This window comes from Carettochelys insculpta, chromosome 13, assembly GCF_033958435.1.
Source record: "Carettochelys insculpta isolate YL-2023 chromosome 13, ASM3395843v1, whole genome shotgun sequence".
Classification (NCBI taxonomy): Eukaryota; Metazoa; Chordata; order Testudines; family Carettochelyidae; genus Carettochelys; species Carettochelys insculpta.
The window spans coordinates 39,262,042-39,285,081 of record NC_134149.1 but is presented as its reverse complement, the minus strand read 5'-3'; the positions used below and the strand labels follow the sequence as shown (position 1 = coordinate 39,285,081).

The 23,040-nt window shown below is 42.4% G+C and overlaps 1 protein-coding gene across 4 annotated transcripts in view; it reads right to left on the bottom strand.

Annotated features, from left to right (window-relative positions):
• Positions 1–23,040, bottom strand: part of DIAPH2 (diaphanous related formin 2) — an 829,633-nt gene that overhangs the window by 240,366 nt on the left and 566,227 nt on the right. For all 4 annotated transcript variants that reach the window (XM_075008062.1, XM_075008063.1, XM_075008060.1 and 1 more), the window contains one exon: positions 9,953–10,118. In XM_075008062.1, the coding sequence (XP_074864163.1) occupies positions 9,953–10,118 (166 nt within the window). The remainder of the gene's footprint in view (positions 1–9,952; positions 10,119–23,040) is intronic.

Below are 23,040 nucleotides of genomic sequence, written 5' to 3'. Positions count from 1 at the left end.
ACCATGCTATACTTAAAATAGCAAACAAGCATTGGTGACTATTTTTCACTCTGAAACTATCAATCAAATGTTTCTGTTTTAAGTAGTCATTGAAACCATTCATTCTGTACTTTTCTGGGGGAAAAAAAAAGCAACATGAGTTTGCCAGTAAGACTAAATATTTTGGTAACATTAAAATAGCTTGATTCAATGGCTTCATTCTTGTGTAAATCATATTGAAGTCTCTCCCTAAATACTTAGATGGAATTTGCCTTGGGTGTATATACAGCTCTTACTTTATTGAATTTTGACTTTTCTTTTCATTCCACCCTTATGAACATCCCAATGGGTTATGTATATAGCCAGATTGGAATCTTACTGAATCAGCCATGAAGCCTTGGAATACTGTGAAAGTGAAGGGGTATGAGCAGTGGCTGTGAATCAGAATGCAGGAACATACAACTGGCTGTACCAAAGATTAGTAGTCTATTTACTTTACTATCCAGCCTCTGACAGAGAAAGATGCTGTAGCAAAAAGGGAGCAAAAACAAAATATGGCAAACAGACAATTATGCAATAACTTAAACATGGAGAAAGAAAGGTTACTCACCGTAGTAACGGTGGTTCTTCGAGATGTGTCCCCGTGGGGCTCCACATTAGGTGTTGGGCTCGCCCGGCGCCGCAGATCGGATCTTCCAAACAGTTTCTGCTGGACCGCGCATGCGCCGGTGCACGCCGCTCCCTTGCGCGCTCCTGGCCACGTACGCGATCCGGTCCCCGCCAGTTCCTTGACCAACCGCCTCGGATGCTCCTGCAAAACACTAAACAGAGATCCGAAGCGGGGAGAATGGGCGGGTAGTGGAGCACCCACGGGGACACGTCTCGAAGAACCACCGTTACTACGGTGAGTAACCTTTTTTTTCTTCTTCAAGTGTCCCCGTGGGTGCTCCACATTAGGTTACTACCCAGCAGTAACCCAAGATAGGAGGTGGGTAATCGGATTATGTGCAGCTTGTCCCCGAGAGGACCGCTGTCGACAGACGGGTATCCTCTTGCAATACCCTGTGAAGGGCGTAATGTTTGGCGAAGGTGTCATAGGATGACCAGGTCGCCGCTCTGCAAATGTCTTTTAGCGCAACGCCCTTGAAAAAGGCTGTTGATGCCGCCACCGCCCGAGTGGAATGAGCCCTGGGCGTGGCCAGTAAAGGAGTCTTTTTGAGTTCGTAGCACATTTTTACGCAGGATACGATGTGCTTCGAGATTCTCTGCGAAGAGAGACCTTCTCCTTTCGATTTGGGAGCGAGAGAGACTAGGAGTCTATCCGTTTTCCGGAAGGACTTCGTCCTGTCTATATAGAAGGCTAGCGCCCTCCTCACGTCCAGGAGGTGTAGGCGCGCCTCTTTGTTAGAGTTATGAGGCTTTGGATAAAACGAGGGTAAAACAATAGGTTCATTAATGTGAAACTCAGAAGAAACTTTAGAAACATAAGCTGGATGCAGCCGTATCGTTACCGCCTCCTTCGAAAAAACAGTGCAGGGTGGCGTTGCCATAACTGCCGCAAGCTCGCTCACCCTGCGAGCTGACGTGATTGCGAGGAGAAAGGTCGTCTTTATCGTAAGGAGGCGGAGGAAAACCGTGGCCAAAGGCTCGAACGGTGGTCCCGTTAGCACATTAAGCACCAGGTCCAAGGTCCACGAAGGTGGACACAGTTTCCGAAGGGGGTATAGGTTTACCAACCCTTTGAGGAACCTGGTAACCATGGGATGGGCGAACACCGTGTGCCCTTCCCCTTCGTGTCTGAACGCCGAAATGGCGGCAAGGTGGACCTTTAACGAGGATAGTGAGAGTCCTCCTCCCTTGAGGTCCAGTAAATACTCTAATATTACAGGTATAGGCACCGAAAGGGGGGCTAGCTGTTTGGTAGAACACCATGCCGTGAAGCGAGTCCATTTCTGCTTGTAGGTCTTCCTGGTGGAAGTCCTCCTGCTACTTTCTAGGACTTGTTGCACTTCCTCCGTACATGTGCTCTCTCGGGAGCTGAGCCATGGATTAACCACGCTTGTAGTCGCAGGCCTTGGGGGTGCGGATGCACTATGGACCCTTGGGCTTGCGTGAGCAGATCCGGCACCACCGGAAGGGGCATCGGTGGACGGTCCGACATGCACAGGAGTAGGGTAACCATTGCTGTCGATCCCACGTTGCGACTATCAGGATCATTCGGGCTCCTTCCCTCCTGGCTTTCTGCAAGACTTTGTGGATCAGCACTGTGGGAGGAAAAGCGTAAAGCAGGGGGCCCCTCCACGAGATCGCGAATGCGTCCCCCAGGGACCCCTGTCCCAGTCCTGCCCTGGAGCAGAATCGTGGGCACTTCTTGTTGTGTTGAGTGGCAAACAGGTCTATCTGGGGAAAACCCCATGCGTGAAAAATCGGTCGTAGCAGATCGGGACGGATCTGCCACTTGTGCGCGAGTGAGAAACGCCTGCTCAGCTGGTCTGCCTTCACATTGTGAGCACCTGGTAAGTATGAGGCTTTCAAGATTATATTGTTGGCGATGCACCAGTTCCATAACCGGACTGCTTCTGCACATAAGGCACGGGACCGAGCTCCTCCTTGCTGATTTATATAAAACATGGTGGAGGTATTGTCTGTACTGATCGCGACTACTTTGCCTTGTAGATGGACTCGAAAGTGTCTGCAGGTGTTGAACACTGCTCTGAGCTCCAGTATATTTATGTGCAGTGACTGCTCCGTGGAGGACCACAGCCCTTGAGTCACCTCTTCGCCCATGTGTGCTCCCCACCCTATGAGGGAGGCATCTGTAGTAAGAAAAACCGATATTTGTGGTTGGTGGAAGGGCACCCCTGTTAGCAAGTTCTTGGGGTTTACCCACCATTGCAGGGATTTGCGCACCTCTGCTGTGGGCAACACCACCCTGTGGACGGTGTGTGCTCCCGGTTTGTATACGCTCACCAGCCAGTGCTGCATGCTGCGCATGTGTAACCTGGCGTTCTGTACTACGAATGTCGCTGCTGCCATGTTGCCCAGCAGCTGTAAGCACGTCAGGACGGGCACCGTAGGGCTGATGGTGATGACTTGCACGAGGGAGCCGATGGCCCGAAAGCGAGTCTCTGGTAGATACACTCTCGCTGTAATAGAATATATGCGTGCCCCTATGAACTCTATGTCCTGTGTGGGGTCTATCTTTGATTTTGCCAGATTGATAACCAGGCCGAAAGAAGAGAACGTGCCTGCTGTGACGCGTATCATGCATAGTATCTCCTCCTTCGAGGCCCCTTTGAGTAGGCAGTCGTCCAGATACGGGAATATAAATACCCCCTGTCTGTGCACGTAGGCTGACACCACTGCCAAGGTCTTGGTGAAGAGACTGGGGGCTGAGGAGAGGCCAAACGGTAGAACCTTGTATTGAAAATGTTCTTTGCCTACCATGAACCGGAGGAATCGTCGGTGAGCCGGATGGATAGTTATGTGAAAATATGCGTCTTGTAAGTCGAGGGCTGCGAACCAATCTCCATCGTCCAGTGCCGTAAGGATGGAGGCGATTGTGATCATCCGAAAGCGTTGCGTGCGCAGGTACCGGTTGAGGCCTCGAAGATCTAAGATGGGCCTCCAGCCTCCTGTCTTTTTCTCCATGAGGAAGTACCTCGAGTAGAACCCTTTTCTTTGTAGTTGCTCTGGCACTCTTTCCACTGCCCCTATGAGCATGAGATGGTCTACCTCCTGCTAGAGCCTCGCTACATGGGGCCTGGGTGGAGGTCGTGGCGGTGGGAGCGACTGGAAGGGGATGGCGTACCCCGTGGCTATGATCTCCAGCACCCATTTGTCTGTGGTGATCCTTTGCCACTGGTCATAGAATGGTCGGAGGCGATGGTGGAATAACCGCTTCGGATGACCTTGTGCGATGGTAGTGATGGCGCAGCCCTGGATGTGTGTGTCAAACTTGTGGCCTTTGGCCCTGCCCCGAGAACGCACGGCTCCGTTGGGAACGTCGCCTGGGAGTTCTGTACTGCTGGTGCTGTTGATGTCGCCCTTGCTCGTAACCCCTGTGGTACTGGGGACGCTGTTGCTGGTACTGGTACCGTCTTTGTTGAGGGTAGTACTTTTTCTTTCTGTATGGAGGGGTGTAAATCCCCAGGGTCCTAAGTGTGGCTCTTGAATCTTTGCACCTCTGATGTCTGGATGCCTTGCGTGAAGGTCACCCTCTTAAACAGCTCTTGAAACTGTTTGAGATCATCCGGAGGATGGACGTCCCCCGGGGCCGTAGCCTCGGCCGGGGAGGAGAGTGAGGAACCACTAGGGTACGCCTCTCTGGACCCTTCCGGTTCCTGTTGGTGATGGTACATCCGCTCGCTGGAAGCTTGTAAGGGAAAATCTCGGGGTTCCATAACCAGTTCCCCCTGAGATACTTGAGTCTCTGTCCCTGTTCACGATTGCCCTCGGGGATACGGGACCGTCTGTGGGGATCTTTCCCTGGTAGATTGCCGGTGGTGTCTATGCCCCGCGTGATAGGGGCGACCATGGCAGCATGGGCACTGTTCTTGGGAAGGTGACCTAGACCACTCCCTTGGTGCATACCCTCTGCGTCTGGGGGAGCGGGATCGTCGAGAGACCTGGGACACTGGAGAGAGCGATTTGTGATAGTACTCCAGTGGCTCAAACCCCAGGAAAGGCGAAGGTGGTCCCAGCCAGGGCGAGGCTGGTTGTAAAAATGGAGACAGGGGCTCCGGGTAGGCTAGGGGAGACCCCTGCCTTCTAGTTGGAATCTGTAGCATGAGCGGAGGGCTGAGAGAAAGCAACTGTGCAGCCCTGTCTGGAGAGGGGCTGCGGTGCCTTGTTTTCTGTGCAGCCTTCCCCCTCCCTTGAGGGGGTAGCTCCGCCCCCTGATGTGTAGGGGATCTCGGCCCCGTCCGCGCCATGCTCGGCACCCTTATGGGCGGTGCCGCATGGGCAGTGTCCTCCGGTGCCTGCAGGCTGCGTGCCTGTGCGCTCTGCACTGCCGGTTCCCTGGGGGTCGGTGCTGCTGCTTGTGGTGCCGCCGGTACCGGCGCTTGTTTAGCCGCCGCCCTGCCTGCGGTGCGGGGTGGCTGTTTGATTATCGGAGGCTGAGCCTCCTCCACGTGGCTCTCCGTGCCGCTGCCGATCCGCTGTTGCTGAGGGTGGGGGCTGTGTGCTCCTCCCATCCCGCTCGCTGTTGCTGTCGGCAGGGATTGGGCTGGGGAGACTTTCCTCCGTTTTTGCGCTGATGGGGTGAGGGAGGCGGCTTTCCTTTTATGGGCCCCAGAGGGTCCCTCCTGCTGCGGCTGCTCCAGCACGTCTGGCTGGAGGGCCTTGTTGAAGAGCAGCATTTTAAGCCGCATCTCCCTGTCCTTCCTTGCTCTGGCTGTTAATTTTGCACAGAAGGAGCATTTCTGCGTGACATGGGACTCCCTGAGGCACCTTATGCAGTGACTGTGCCCATCAGACGCTGGCATTGCCTCTCGGCAAGACTCACATTTCTTGAATCCTGAAGAGAACATTGTTGGTGAGTCTTTCAGTTGTTAATGGGGTACTTAGCACCTTCTCTGTGCTGTTTTCCCCCTCTCGGATAGCCTGCCGCGGCAGGAGGGCTAATGGTCCTAGGCTCCTGGCCTCCGGTGCTCCGCTTGGTACTAGGACTGGACTGAATGCCGTCCTGCTTGTTGTTTGTTTTTTTTTTTTTGTTTTTTGTTTTGAAAATAACAACTGGCTAACTTAACAGTAGCCTAAGAACTTGAAAACTTTAAAGAAAAACAGTTAAAACCATTGAATACGCTAACTTGGCCGTAGCCTAGTCGGATTCCGTCTGCAGCCGATGGCGGTTAAGAGGAACTGGCGGGGACCAGATCGCGCACGTGGCCAGGAGCGCGCAAGGGAGCGGCGCGCACCGGCGCATGCGCGGTCCAGCAGAAACTGCTTGGAAGATCCGATCTGCGGCACCGGGCGAGCCCGACACCTAATGTGGAGCACCCACGGGGACACTCTAAGAAGAATTTTCTTTCCAACCCCATAATTTATTGTGTGGCTCATGCCTGAAGCATGAGGGGTTATACCCATTCTAGTAAATCTGTGCATTATCTAGATAAACCAAAAATTCTTTTTTTGAACATTACTGAATTCTTGTCCTCAGTTATACTTTGTGTCGGAGAGTTCCACAAATTACTAATTTCTTTAATCAGTTGAAACACTTTTGCTTTCAGTTTCATTAATATCCTCTTGCATGAGGGAAAAATATGACAAGTACAAAGTAAAAGATAACACAGTTTTGTTTAAAAAAAAAGCAATCAAGCACCACCACAAACGAGGAAATACTAATTCTCTTTCACAATGTATTGTGTAATGTATAACCTAGACACTCTTCGAATAGCTGGAAAAAGTTTAAATTACCAAGGAAGATCCCTGTGTCACTTTGCCTATGTCTGGACAGTAGCATTTTTCCTGAATAAGCTATTCTGGAAGAGATATTCCAGATTAGTTTTTTCCAAAATAGCGCACCTACATACAAATGCATTTAAAGACAGTGCTCGGCTACTTCAAAATAGAGCGTCTACACACAATAGAGCCTATTTTGAAGTAGAGCCATTGGATGCACTTTGGCTTATTTCCAAATAGGCTTCATTCTCTGTCTACAGAGCTCCTATTTTGAAATACCTGTTTCAAAATAGGTGCTATTCCTTCTCCAATGAGATTTACCAAGTTCAAAATAAGTCATCTGCTAGTTTGAAATAACTGTGTAGACACTAGCATAGTTATTTTGAAACAATGTCTCTTATTTTGGAAAAAAAAAGCTTGTGTAGACATAGTGTAAAATGAGGTAGAATGGAGTGGGAAGAGGCAGGGTGGGGTTGGGAAGAGGTGAGACAGGAATGGGACTTGGGGGTAGAGGTGGAGTTGAGGCAGGGCCCGAGCAGAACAGGAGTGACAAGAGGCAGAGCGGGAGGCCTAGGCGACACAGCTAGTGGTTGAGCACTTGCTGGAACAGTAGAAAGTTGCTTCCACTGCTTCAGTGGATATTCTAGTGAAGAAAGTCTCAAAAGGACTGAACAGACTTGTTGGTACTGTGAAGTACCCGACTTGGTGTACTGAGATAGTAAGCAAAAAAAAGTGTCTATATACTGTACAAATCCCAGGTTTGCTTTCTTTCAGCACAATTAATATCTAATTGATCATATGTCTCATGAATGGACCATATTCATTTTCTACTTCAGTTACTTTAAAGAACAGAGTTAAAAGATAAGATACACTGAGAAACTAAGGAGTATAAAGACTGTAATATTGGTTAATGCAATCTTACTGATGATTTGCATCTATTATTAGACCAGGGTTTGGGAAAGTTGTGGCAACTGATCACAATATTCACTGACTTGGTAATGTAAGGAGGCTGCTAATCTTGACTTGAACTGAATAATTAGACAGAACATATGATAATAGGGGCATTCAGGGGACGTGGCTTAGCACAGGACATAGAATGCGGCACCATCTCTAGAGCACCCACTTCTTCTCTCCAGCTTTCGCTCAAAGGGGATATTTATTATTTAAAGAAGACACTGCATTTGATCTCATGTGTGCATGCACATACTAGCAGGAAACAGATGACACAGCTGGGCCTGTAGGCGGTATGATCAATCATGATGACATTTGCTGGGTAGCAAGTTAATTCTCGGGTTTTTAATTGCTTAACAAAAATGGCAACCATGTGTATTTAATCCATGTTCTTACATGAACATTTGAAGAGGGATGAGCAGAGTGGCATGTGACAAAATAACCATTTATTACTCTTTTCTAATCCTCATTAAGGTATTTCTATAGCCTTATCCTTTAGCCAAGTGGCTCTTAACTGCAAAGTGAAAGTTTCATGGTGCCATCTGAAGTTTAGGAATCTGACAAAAAATCTTGGAAAACTTTTATTTTAATTAAATTCTCAATACACCACCTCTGTCCCTCTGGATTGCAGCACAATCTGCAGAAAGATAGATAGAGATTTTTTTTGTGCCAGTATTTGCTGGTACTGACACCTTGGTAGCCCCAGCCACGGGATTGGCCAAGGGGGTTGGGGGGCAGGGAGCTGACTAAGTACTAGTTTCTTTTTCTTTAAAAAAAAAAATACAAAAAAAAAACCTGTGTGTATACGTACACACACACACACACACACACACACACACACACAGATATCCTTATATTTAAATAGAGAACACTAGAGCACACATAATTCAATACATCTACAAAATGAAGTGCCTTGCAGATCAAAAACAATTGTTCCTTTTCTGAAATACACATGCAGCAACTTACTTTACTCTCCCCCTCGCCCGCCTCCCGGTGGGGGTGAAAAAAAAGGCAGGGTAGACTACAGTAAGGAGCTGCTAACGCAAAACAGCAACATTCAGATGTAACATTACTCCAATATGCTGTGGACTGAATGTCCTTAAAGGATCAGCTCATTAAATAGAATTATGTCCTGACTCACATTTTGCTCCTAATTCCCTTTAAAAATCTGGCCTAGGATCACTGGCCACGGGCTATATTACTTCATGTTTGTTCGGGGTGTGCCATTCCAATACCTTAATACGTTGGTGTGCACTGAAGTTTCTATTTATAACAAACAGTGTGATCTCTGTGCACACATTTGAGAGCAAAATCATATTTAAAGGGAACACAGGGCACACAGAGCAGATATAAAAAGTCTCCCAGTGTAAGTGATTATAATGTTCTGCACATTTTTTATTTTACTATTTTTGTATTCAAGGAGAAATATTCACAGATGTGTGAACTGCATACATGGGTAGAATATCAATCAAAGAAATATGGGGAAACTGGGGTATATGAATAATGATAGTCTACATGGACAAAATGAACACCTAAATTATTCTGACTGAGCTACTTATTTTAGTGCCTCAGAATGAAGATGCACAAGCAAATGCAATAGCTTTTAATATTTTGTGTGATGGTGGGAATTGTGCAGCTTCAGCCTTGCCACACAAACATGTACGAGTAACCTTCAGAGTGCAGAAAAAACATTATCAGTATAAAATATAAAACCATCACTGCTTACATTAACAACTGGAAAGACATACATGCACATCTCAACAGACGTGAACACCTTAGAGTGGTACAGCATATTTTAAAGATAAATAAAAAATGTGAGTAGATTAGAAGAATGTATAAATATTAAATTAAAACTATTACATTTGATATAACTCATTAAACATCCATGGGCAAGATCCTCAGCTAGCAAACTGGCATAACACTACATGAATCAAGAGAAGATCTAGCCAATGGGAGAAAGTGGTCGTAAGAGTGAAGGAGGTTAATCCCATCACCTTTGTTTCCACATTTATGTTTTGTGCAGGTAGTCAAAAACAAAACAAACAAAAACCTTTTTGTGAAAGTTAAGTTTTTAAGGACAAGGCTTTTTCCAGGCTGTAGCTGCCATTCAGAAGAGCACTGTCTAAAGAAAACCTACATGCTAACCTGCAGTACTTTAAACCGAAAATGATATGCAGGCAATGATATGCATGAAGGTTTTTGATTTTATTATTTTTTAAACATAGATCTGACTTTTCGTGTAGCTTTCTGTGCTGATATTAAGCCTGCAATGTGCATGTACACGTGTAGAGAAAAAACAATTTCTATACATACCGAAGTAACAATCAAATCCAATGTGCTTTGACAAGAATTATGAACTAACAGGTTGGAAAAGGGGATCAATAGATCTAGATGAGAAAATAATTTAATCAATTTCTGAACTGTAAACTTACCTATCATTCTCTGTTATAGGATCAAAACAATCTGTTGCAGCAAAAAGCACTTGCAAAGAACCCAAAACACCACAAAGCAAAGCAAAGCAAAGCAAAAACATAAAAAAAAACAACCACCCAATACTGAGAAATTTTATAGCAAAACCCAATAATGTTGTAGCACTGTGTTGTTAGTCTTTACTTACCAAGAACATAGTTCGGAAATTGCTAAGATCACCAAAAAATTCCTCTATAGTTGTTGCTTTGGGATCAAAAATAAAGTACTCTCCCAAGTTCTCATATAACTTTGTCATATTGTTGTGCATGTTGGACAACTTTTCATACTGCTCGCGGGCACTCTTAGAAAAGCTGTGAGTTTGTGTTAAGGAAGATCATGCAAATTTAACCATCTCAGTGCTAACACAATATCACAAAAATTAAGACTGTGTTCTCATTTAATGGGTATGCTCTATAATTCAACCTATTTAATGATTTTAAGGGTTGAAGAGAAGAACTTGTACCCAGTAACATTTCATCACTGGTTTGCAAATTCCCCATTGTTATGTCCCCACTTCCACCGGTGAAGATGCACCCGCTTAGTTACCTGAAAGTAGTAGTATTAGACAGTATTAGAGACAAGGTGAAACAAGTCTGCTATAATGCAATAATTACGGCACCACATTTTGCCTCTGCAATGTCTGTGTGCTCTCAATCAGTGTATGATTTGATTTGCACTAAAGTGCATCTCATTCCCCATAGCCACTTATTGAACTAATCTCTCATTTTGCCATTCGGTTATGTCCTTCTGTGTGTTTGTTGTAGCTCCAATTGTGAGCGCAGTTAAATTTACACCAAATATCCCCACAATAAAGACCATATAGCAACTTAGGGTGCTGAAAGAAAGAGGTTTTCCATTTGTTTCTCTTTTAAAGATTAGTTTGTTAAAACAAACACTCTTTATTTACATCCTAAAAGTTCTGGACTAGCAGAAAACATCTTGAATACCACAAAACAAAAACAAAAACAAGTGTTACAGTCTAAAGAAAACCTAGATGCTTCACAACTGTGGCTCACATGGCTTGCTGGACTATATTTGAGAAGAATTATTTTAAATGTCCAACTATTCACAACAATGGACCTAAAAACAGCTAGTGGAAACTGATATGTTAAATTAACCCTTAAATGTTCAAAAAGTCAGTCTCCTTCAGTCTGAAGATCGGGGGGAAAAAACTGGATATGGCAGAAAATGATCTAAACGTCAAAATGTGACGTGAAAAGTAAATTGTCAATCATCTGAACAGTAGAATGGGAACGAAATGCTTTACAGGACTCACGTATGCACAGTATCTACCCACATTGTGTGGCTACCTGAAACGAGCACTTACAAAGCCTTCAGTTTCTTCTGGGGGAGAGAAGGGAGGAGAGGGCCAGGGAATATTGTTTAAAATGTCACAAGTCTGTTGTATGCTGAAGTATACTGCACATTTCATTAGTAACTGAAAAGGGGCTAGAAATCCAGTAGAGATCCACTTGACCTTCACCATAGCTTTCATTAGAAACTGGGTTTAATTATCATGTCAAATGAAAGGAAGTCATTTTATGTAAACACAACATACAACCTATTTTCATAACAGCTTCTCCAAGAACACTTAAGAGCTGACACACATTAATAGAAGAACTGAAAGACAGAGCTTTCCCATTGTTTTCCTTAAAGGTTAACAACAGTTTTCAAGTATCAGAGGTGTTAGTGTTAGTCTGCATCAGCAAAAACAACAGAGTCCTGTGGCACCTTATAGACTACCCGATTTTTTAGAACATAAGCTTTCACGGGCAAAGACCCACTTTGTCATATGCCCATGACGGCTTATTCTCCAAAAACATAGGTCTGGCCCAAGGAAGCTCATCACCTAATAAATTATTCTGTTAGTCTTTAAAGTGCTACATGACTTCTTGTTATTAAAAGCTTTAATTCACTTCTCTCTTTTGTTTTTTATTTTAAGATCAGATATCGGAGGTGTTAGTCTGGATCTGTAACAGCAACGAAGGGTCCTGTGGCACCTTATAGACTAACAGAAAAGTTCTGAGCATGAGCTTTCGTGAGCACAGACTCACTTCATCAGATGGTGGTCTTGGAAATCTTGGATCTCCAAGACCAAATCTTGGATTTCCAAGACCACCATCTGATGAAGTGAGTCTGTGCTCACGAAAGCTCATGTTAAATACATCACTTAAATACAACATTCTAAGAGCAACATGGAGAAGTCCATGCCTAGAAAAAGACAGTCTTTTTTGCAATCTATTTTTCTGAATTATCTCAAATGAATCAATTCTGTTTTATCATTTTTGAAGACTTTCAGGTGTCCTTAAGACAATTTTTTCTGCAGATATTTTTAGAATGAAGGGAAATAACTAAGTGAGGTTTATTCCACACAAAGCTTGCTGGTACACTGAAGATATGTTGTGCTGCTGTCTGTATGTTACTGTCATAAAATAACGGGAGACACTCAAAGGTTTGAAATAAGAACTGAGCTTCGTGTTAAGCTGTGTCCTGCCCCTTTGGAGCACCTCCACTTTATTAGTCTCATCCTGGTAACTCCTACATTTTTAAATTTCAATATTCTGTGTGTTATGCAGTACATAAATTGTTGGAGAGGAAAAGAATTTCACAGCTGCACAAACAGAAACAAAACTTATTTTTCTCCATCACTGACACATTTTTGGAGATGTAAGTAGAGTATGCTAAAATGCTGCAATGCACATTTTCTTATCGAAACTTTGAGCCAACCTTGCCCCCACAAAAAGAAAAACAAAAAATTCCACAATTATCTGCAAATCAAAACAAAAAAAAAAAGAAATTTGGTTCCATTACAAGGTGGATGAGACATATCTACAAAGTTTGCTCACAAAAGGGGTATAAAAGACACTCTACTGAAGATACAAATAGGATCTCTCTGGTGAGTCTTTTGCTGATATTACTTACATTCCACCATGTATTTTCTATCTATTCTATTCATATTTTTAATCAGGCAAAAATGACTAAGACAAATTGGAACACCGAAGATATTCTTTGTAAGGTCTTGATGTGTGAAGGTTGTTTTTTTCCTGCTAGTTTCTAACATTTACATAAAAAAAAACCTAAATCAGTAAGATTGGGAGAAAGTATCCTAATGCAGTATGAACTCATCACATTTTTAAAACAGTACTAATTTCAATGCTTATCCTGAACTTTTTAGGTACATTTATGTTAGCAGTGCCTACAGCTTTTCAATTCAGTTGTGCATAACTACCCAGACTGAAGAATGGATTGTTACAAATTTATTTGACATGAGACCCTGGTTTGGAGTAGCTCTAGCTCCACAAAAATTAGAATATACACAAATGAATAAGAGGCCAGAATGATGATGCATTAGGACCAAGCACATTTGTGTACAGCAACAGCACATTCCCGGATAAAAGGTTTCACATATTTTGGAGCATTTTATTAAAGTGTGCATTACCTTTGCTAGTCCTTATTAGCGGCCATGAGCCACTGTCCCGAACAACCTACTCAGCAAACTTCCTACAGGGGAAAAAAGGGCTACCTTACATAATTCTACAACTTCCTTCTACACCTCAACCCCCTTAACAAAAAACACTGTTTTAGGACTGTGAGAATGTAGCAGTAATATATTTATGGTTGCCTTAGAACAACAACTCCACAACTCTCATCCCCTATTACGCCTCTTTTACTTACAATACATCGATGACATCTTTATCATTTGGACTCATGGTAAAGAGACTCTAGAAGAATTCCACAGAGACTTTAACAGTCTGTATCACACCACCAACTTATGCCTTGACCACTCCACATGAGAGAGACATTTCCTGGACACCAGTACAAATCACTGATGGCCTGATCAATACCACTTTCTACCAGAAACCCCCTGACCGCTACTTACCAGATGAATACCCAGAAATCAACTACTGAAAGATAGGCTCAAAAAAGCCAATAAACAGAACACCACTTGTAATTACCTACAGCCCCCAACTCAAATCACTGCAATGCATCATTAAAGACCTGCAACTTACCCTAAATCATGATGCCACACTCCACAAGGCCCTAGGTGACAGGCCTGTTCTTTTCTATAGATAACTTCCCAACCTGATGAGGATTCTCACTAGCAACCATAGGCTATACCACAAGCATAGTAATCCTGGAACTTTTCCTTGCAACAAACCCCATTGCCAACTTTGTCCAAATATCTATCTGGAGATACCATCACTGACATTACTTTCAGAATCATGGGCACATTCTCCTATTCCTCAACTAACATCATATATATGCCACCATGTACCAACTATGCCCACACACCATGTAAATCGGACTTAAGACCATCAGACCATATAGGACAGACTGCAAACACTCTTCGACAAAGAATGGATGGACATAGAACAAACATCAAAAAACTCCAAATACACTAACCTGTCAGCCAGCGCTTCAACGAGTGTGCCATTCTGTTAAAGATCTGAAAGTCTGTGTTCTACTGAAAAGGACTTCAACAAGTGTCTACAGAGGGCATGATCAGATTCAAATTTGACACATTTAACATGTGGTTTGAACAGGGACAGCAATTACCTGACCCATTATAAGGACTCTCTTACATACTTTAAAGTTTTATCTCACTCTTAACTTCCCCACCCCACTGCCTCCCCACTCTGCTCTTCTGATTTCCCAAACTTGATAACAATTTTTCTGATTTGTCAACCTTGATGATAATTTTTGGACCTCTGTGCTTTATACATTGAGCCTTTGTGGTAAGGCTATGATCTGAAAAAGTGGATCTGTCCCATGAAAGCTCATCACCTAATAAATTATTTTGTTAGTCTTTAAAGTGCTGCATGACTGCTTTTTTGTTTTGGTAAAAAGCAGATTGAAAGACTGAGCTGATACTTCGATAGAGAGGACCCACACAGCCTCCCACTCTTTTGAAAGAATGGGCCAGGGATCGAAAAATCCAGCACCATGAGGATTGCTTTTTCGAAAAAAGGGCCCATAGAGCATCTACACATGCGTTTTTATGAAAGCAGCTTTTGAAAGTAGGTGCTCTTCCTGATGCTGGAGTGGAAGAGGGCTTCTGGAAGAAGAGCTGCATTCTTTTGATTTCAGATAGGAAGTGTATTTTGCGCATGGACGCTACGGCTGTGTCTACGCTTGGCCAAACTTTTGAAAGGGCTGTGCTAATGGCCAAATTGGAGAATACTAATGAGGTGCTGAAATGCCTCTGAGTAATTAAGCAAAACAGCTGATAGGAATAACAGGATTTTGACGTTTGTGGGGTCCTTTCGAAAAGGGCCCCATGTAGACGAGCCACGTGTGGTCGAAATGTGGAACTTTCCAAGTGCTGTGGTCAGCAGCATGCTAATGAAGCACCTCATTAGTACACTCCGATTTGGCCATTAGCATGGCCCTTTCGAAAGTTTGGCCAAGCGTAGACACAGCCCAAGTACTTGATTTTCTGAAACAATTTGCTAGTGTCGATGCACTCGTACTGTTTTGCCCACTGTGTGGTAATTTTGGAATTTCAAGGACATATTTTTATATGTATTTTTCCTCATATTCTTCCTATTCATAACATGCTAACAATTTCAAATCCCACTCTCAATTTTCAGAAACTTTCAGAGACAGCAACAAGCACACATCACCTCAAAATACTTAAAGCCAATACAAGTTTTATCATCAAAAAAGTGAACTTGCATGCACCATTTCAAGACTAAGGAACTGAGATGCAAAATCTGAAAATATGAAGCTATTAACACTACAAATGAAACAGCATTATTTTTATAAGTCAGTAAATTTCTTGTATTAATACATCTTAGGGGTTAAAACATCATTCCAGTGAAATCAATGGAAGTTTTGCCATTGATTTTGATATATTGTGCTTTCATGATGGTTAATGTTATATATTTTGAAGATGATTGCTTAAGCAACAAGTGAAATGAATTTTATCTGCTAATGTGTCTGCTTGTGTGTACCACAAATTCTTTTGGGTGGTTGCACTTACCACCCTATGTCACTTTCCCATGGTAGAACACTTACGGAGACTATGCACCTTTTTTTTGAAGGGTGCATGAGCATTAAGCATAGTGTTTCTGAGTTAACGCTCAGTTGTAGAGGACTGTTGAAGTTGAACACACCTACCTGCAACTGCAACATTATGTCTAGTAACACGTCTGAGAAGTAACATATTAGATACCTTTAAACATCTGGGTCAGGACTCCTACAGCCCTAAGGAGACTGTAAAATGTCTACTTCTGACTCCTACACAACATACATACTGTGAATGTTTTGCCAGCTTTGTAGTACTATGGCTAATTTATAGCCTCAATTTGCTAGATTTCAAAACACATTCTATATAAATTCAGGATCACAATTTTTATTTTGGGGGCAGTGCTGTTGTATTCTTTAGGTTAGAAAATACTCCACCATGTTCATAAACAATGTATGGAATGTTACATAGATGATTATTACATGCAGTTACCTACAGAAAAGCTTTGAAAATTTTATTTTATTGGGTCACAGATTAAGAGTTTTGTGCATGCATTTTATGTGCATGTCATCTACTTCCTTCTCATTTTAATTTTCATCTTACTACAGATGGCAACTGCTTTTAAATCAAAGTTTGAGAATTTCTGAATACCAAATTAGAGTGTATGAAGTGGCATTATTTTAGTCTAGAATAATAACAACAACAATAAAGAGATGATTTAAAAATCCATCTGTTTCCTTCTAATTTTCAACTACACTTAACCTTCAGACAGAACATAAAACAAAAGGTTCAGTAATTGAAATGAAGAAAAAAAAAAGCCCAATGAATTTTACTAGATAATATAGTATTACTCACTGCATGACTTCTCCCCAAATAACTCTAAAGTAGCCTCAAATATAAATATTCAGTTAAACAGGCCATACAAAAAGAATGTTGTCTCTCATAGCACTGAGAGGCAGGCAAGTGGAGCTTCCATTAAGAAGAATTATTCAGCTGACTAGGACCTTTCACTGTCATGTGTCTGCTACATCAGTGTTTTTCTTCTGGAGAAACTGCTGATTTTTAATTAGTTGACCTGCCATATTAAAATTGCTGTCTGATTTTCTTGTTTCTTGGGCATGGAAGACCAACATACAAGTAACTGTTCAGATACAGAAAGATACATAAGGACTTAAACCCTTGTATTCCAAGTGGAGCATAGTGCAGCATACAAACTGGAGTTGTGAGGAATAAATTAAAATTAAATTTAAGACATGAACGTGTTGAAAGTGTGGCAAGTAATACTCTGGCTTAAGAATACTGTCATTTTTATAAAACAAGTCACATCAGAAGGGGGCGGAGGGGGATCAAAAAACCTTCCTTCCTTTGGTCAATGACCTTCAGACTTAGAAACCTACAAAATTACTATAATTAACTGGCAATGTGCCAAAGGCCTGAAGACATGCACTAAATTAAGCAATGGGTATACATGCCACACTATTGCATACCGTCAAACACATGAAAACAGTTATCACGCAGTGACCACAAAGTGTGATTTTGAATTGATATATGCGAGAGGTGGGGAAAAAAATCACCTCTGCTGCCTGGGGGGGGTCGACTGGCTTCTTTCATACAACATGTAAATCTGAAATGGGGTGAGGAATGTCAAGCTCAAAGAAAAATAATGATGGCCTTGATCCAGTTTGAAGGGAGGTTTACTTCAAGTTTGAGACCCAATTTTGTGACTCTCCCTGCAATTTGGGTCTAAGCTGCTACATCTTCAGCAACCCAGACATTGTACATATGAAGGAATGACAGGGCTCATCAAAGCAAGAAAAAGATTGTCAAGAGCTGAAGACACAGCGTTCAGAGCAGCCTGTCTGTGTTCACAGAACTTCCTTCCTCAAGAGATCAGTAATCTCACTACTTCCAAATCTAAATGTTAAAACCAACTGGCAGTTACCTGTCTCTCTAACTGAGCAAAACAAAATTAAAAAAAACTGACAATTTGCCACTCTCCACCAGAGACTGGATGTGGCGCAGAAAGAAAAATCAGAACTATGGTTGTATTGATATAGGATGTGAAATAGTGCAATGAATAGAGACAATAATATTACTGGTTGCGCCTCTCAAATCTGGTAAACCCTTGTCTGACATCATCTGTGGTCCAGCATCCAAATGTTCCAGGATGAGAGAATACAGGGCTGGGGCTGCTGCAGGAGCCCTGCCTGCCCTGCAGCAGTAGGGCTGGGAGACGGAACCCCCACTTGTCCTGCAATGGGAGTGGGGGGTGCAGGTCCCAGAGCCCCCCTGCTTGCCCTGCAGCTGCACAGGGCCTGGGCCAGGGGAGAGAGCTGGAGTTCTCACAGCTGCCAGAGCCTGGACTGGGGCCAGAATCCTGGGGGAAGGGGTCGCAGAAGCCCTGGGAGTGCAGGGCTGTCTGTGGGCACAAGTCCCTTGACCTCCTTCTGTCTGGCAAATACTCTTGTTCAGGACTTGTCAGGTCCCAACCATGGTGAACCAGGGAGGTGCAACCTGTAGCATTTTTAACTTTCCTCTGTGACCAAATTGCTCCCCAGCAATAACTTAAAAAAAAAACAAAACTCTGATAACTCCTCACAGCTACTTGTTATAGGAGACTCTGAAACAAAGGAATAAACCTAAAGACCTATTCCAATGGGAATTTTTTTCTTTCATATTTGGTTTTGTGAAGTTTGTAGTTAGAAGAGATAAATAATTGTATTTTAACAAAGGCAGGCTGGAGGAACTATGCTACAGCTGACTATTCAATTCCCCATGAAAAGCTAAGCATCCCTGAAAAGGTAAACTGAGGTCTGTGGGGAAGTAATGGGCAAGACTGTCTGCTCCTAAAATACTTGCAGAGGCAAGCATCTTACTCTGCTGCCTGGAGAACAGAGAATCAAAGAGCTAATTGGACTAAATAAATTGGCAATAAAATGAAGAGATAAGCAACAGTCAGTGTGGGATTACTAAGAAGCACTGGAAAAAATAAATAATTCTGATTTTTATCCACTATTTCCCCACTCATTATCTTCAGAATGAACTTGCTGTTTGAAGGGCTGTCGTATTAAAGCATGTACATGCATTAAACATACTTTGGAACCATTGTAGTAAGATATGCGACTAACATTAAAAATGGAAAACACTTTTTTATAAATCTTCAGAGGGTAAGTCACAAATTCTGCAAACCTGCCTTTATGTATCCACTAAAGACCTGTACATTTCCAAATGTCTTCTTTGTGATTAGAGAAAATAAAGAAAACATCTCAGTACAGGGATTTGATGGGTACCATTTCTTGTGACTCCTCCCAAAAGTTAAGAAAGGAAGCATATGTTGTTAGTAGATGAAAAACATTGAGCACTATATTCTGCACTGGGTGGCATTTTGTCAATTTGTTTCATTATCACTGTTTAATGGTAAACAATGCAGTACAATTGAACAGTGAACTACCACCCCATACTGGAAAATAACCATGTCATTACACAGTGCAGTTTCCCTATGGAAATCTAATTATGAAACAGCTTCGAGAACTGCTGCCAGACTTGAATAACTGATGACCTGTTTGCTATTTCTAAAATATACTTTGATGTTGTATAGCTTAGGGACACAGTAAGCAAATATTTTTCTTTAAACCATAAAAATTGCAAGAAAGAAAATATGGAAGTCATTGTTCATCTAACCGCTTCTGATATTTTTATGCTATGACTTCAGAATTGTAATGGCTAAACTTATTATTTAATTAGGTACTCTATGATACTCCATACTCAATAAAATGATAGCTGACTGTACCAAAAATTGCATCTTCTTTTCAGGACACTCAAAATCTCAGACACTGAAGTTTAACTACAGCAGACTCTCAAAGTTTCCCTAAGAAAATCTGTTTTATAAAGTTTTCCAATTTGATTGTGCAGGTTGAAATTCTCTAGTCCGGCACTCTTGTGACCTAACCAGTGCTAAACCAGAGAATTTGCCCAAACAACGGAAGGTCAATATTGTCTAGCAGCATTACCAACACTTCCACTCTTAGGGGGCTCTTAGAAGACATTTAGGGGTAAATTAGAACTAAATAACAGCACAAAACACTGAATGCCAGGAACAGTGGCTGCAAACCAACTGTATGGGACTACGGGAAACTTGACCGCATCCATGATAAGTGGACATCAAGCTAACTAAAATCATGCTAGACCGTGGGTGCTGTTGGACCCAGAGTACTAGACTAGAGCAGTAAAGCCTATGTAAGTCTGCTCTGAACATACAAAACGTTTATTGGGGCAAAATTTTTGTAATATGTATAAATATATGGTCTGATTTCCTGAAGTTCTAAGGTCCACATCTCTCACTGATTTCAGCAAGAGCTGTGGATGTTTGGCTCTTCTGAAAAATCACAATCACAGAAACAAAAATAGCTAGCAAAAGTTTTGAGGAATTTTGTAATAGGAGTATTACAAAAAATTCAGAAGTGCTAATTTATGAAAGTTCACAAAATAGCACATCTGAGACAACGTTGGATTCACATTTCAGCCTGAACTCCTACTGCCTTTGCTCTAGTTTTTATAACACTCCTTTGTGATTATTTAAAAGAAAACCCGTGAAGCCACAGAAATAATTAAATAATTAAATAAAAAATCTGGTATGATTTTGTTAATTTTAGATTATTAATATGTGCTAAAACATGCAAGCAGAATAATTAATGACAGTTAAACAGGGAGAAAAACAGAAAGTATATAGCGAAATACACACATTTTAAAAAAGAATGGATGTAATAGAAAACCAGTTGCTGTACAAAGCCCCTTGTGTGCTTTATGTAATCCATTTTAAGCATTACCAGTCGTGCTTTTGCTATTTAAATCTTATGATTTCACCCTCACCCCAAAAGTATGGGTCTCACATGTTCACTAAAGATTACCACAAACCCATCAATAACACTTGCTAATTGAAATCTGTACTCAGCATTGAATTTTCACATTTGATTACATGACAAAGTTTATGCCTCCAAAAGTGAAGTAGATTAATCAGTTGTTTTTCTAGATGCAGGAAAAAAAGGAACTACATTTACAGAAAATTCAACTCATTAGAAAAGGATTATATCTAAACTGTGACATAACTACAGTTTCCAATATAAACAGTTTTTTGTGGACAAAACAAAAACGCGGTCCCGTAGCATTTTAAAGACTAACAATATAATTAGGTGATGAGATTCCATGGGAGAGTCCCACTTCTTCAGATCTAGAACCCGCCAGCATGTTTTAACCCTCCCTCCCACTCATGTCCCCAAACTACCCCAAGCCTTTAACTCCCTACAGCCTCAGGTTCACTTACCTTTCAAAAGCAACACCACCTGCTGCCAACTCCAAGAACTTGGAACCAATCAGAAACTTTTACATGTATTTTAGCAGAAATTTAGCATCCCCCTTACGAGTTTTCGCCCATAAGCAAAAAGTTAGGAACGAATTGTGCTTATGTAGTGAGGGATGAGCGTGTACTGCTTCCTCTGATCAGAACTTGAAGCCACGTAAGAGTTTGTGCCAGAAAAATCAAGATTTTCCAGATCTGAAGAAGTGGTATTAGGTGACGAACTTTTGTCCGACAGACCCACTTTTTCAGGTCTGTCCCACAAAAGTTTATCACCTAATAAATTATATTGTTAGTCTTTAAAGCGCTACAGGACTGCTTTTTTGTTTTCTAAAGATACAGACTAACATGACTACCTCTCTGAGTTTTTTATCCTGGTTTAAACAGACCTGCCACTTTGCACATGTTGAAGTTAATATGGCATTTCTCTCCTGTATTCTGGATTAAAATGAGTTGTCAATCACAATTTATCCATTCAACTAGTGATATTACTTTTGCACTGTATACACACTACAGAGCAAAATCACCTTTTGTGCACCACTGAATCTTAATGCACAAAAAGGAGCTCACAACTCCAAACTATAGAAGAAGCTCAGCTTGAGCCCCTTAGAAGTATGAGAAAAGTACTCTGCACTCAAAGTTCAACTGAGAAAAACAGTTCTCAAGAGAAATTCTCACCTATTCACTTTAAAAGAGTGAGGTTATACTCCCCTTTTGCAGTAACCATTGTTCTTCAAGGTATGACCCCAATGGGTGCATTCACATGAGTCTTAACCCATGTGCCATTAATCAGAGCTTGTCATTACCAGCATCCATTTGTCCCACACATGTGCCACCAATATTCTCATTCAGTGCTCTGTGGCTACTTCAGACTATGTGGGCAAACCACCTGCAGTTTCCTCTTCACTGCCTAGTCTCCATCGGAAGCTCAAAGGAAGAGGACCAGGGAGCAGCATGCATAGAGGGACATTCATCTCAAAGAACTTCAGGTACTGCACACTTACAGAGTTCACTGAGCCACTTCCTTCTGGCCATTAAACATCAGCTGTTGCGTTATCTTGGAGTGGTGCCTCTCCTGTCCCTGTCTTTGCCTGTCCATCTGCATCACTCCAAAACCACAGCATCTGATTCATGACTTTGCTCTCTGGTTGGATCATCATCTGTGTTTCAACCTTCCAAGGGATAGATTTCACTATTCTCCAATTAAGCTACTTCCACATGCTCAGACCCACCCACTACTCCAGGTTCCAAGCCAGAGACCCTATGCATCAGATCCTTTTGCTGCATCTCCTTAACTTCTGTCAATGCTACTTCAGTTCTGAGGGATACTACCTTCGGGCCATAGCACCTTCTTCTCCCTCTTCTCAGGGCATTCTGCCAGAAAGTCTCAGTAGCCAGACAGGAGGTCCCTCTTGCTCCCATAGTCACAGCTTTCCTGTCCAAAGGGCCACCCTTCCTTCAACCCTCTAGGAACCCAGTCCTCACTCCTTGGGCTCCCTGCAAACTCCTCCTGTTTGCCCTGATTGGCTGCTCTGTGAAGCATCTGTAGGCTGTTACTTCTTTCTGCAATACAATGTGGCAGGCCTGCAAGGGCTCCATGAACTCTTTCCATTCCTGTTCAGGGTGAACACCCTATCACTGTTAGTAAATTTCTTGGAGTTGTGTCCCTATAATTCCATTTCAGATTAACACAGTTAGGACTAGCCAGTACTAGAGATCCTAATAGAACACATACATTTAAATTCTGTGGGGGAAGACTCAGCATATACATAAAAATCCAAGATAGATGGAAAGTGTATTAAATGGTCTTTGCCCACGAAAGCGTATGCTCCAAAATGTCTGTTAGTCTATAAGGTGCCACAGGACTTCTTGTATTAAATACTGTTATTTTAGCCATTCTGGTCAAAATCTATTT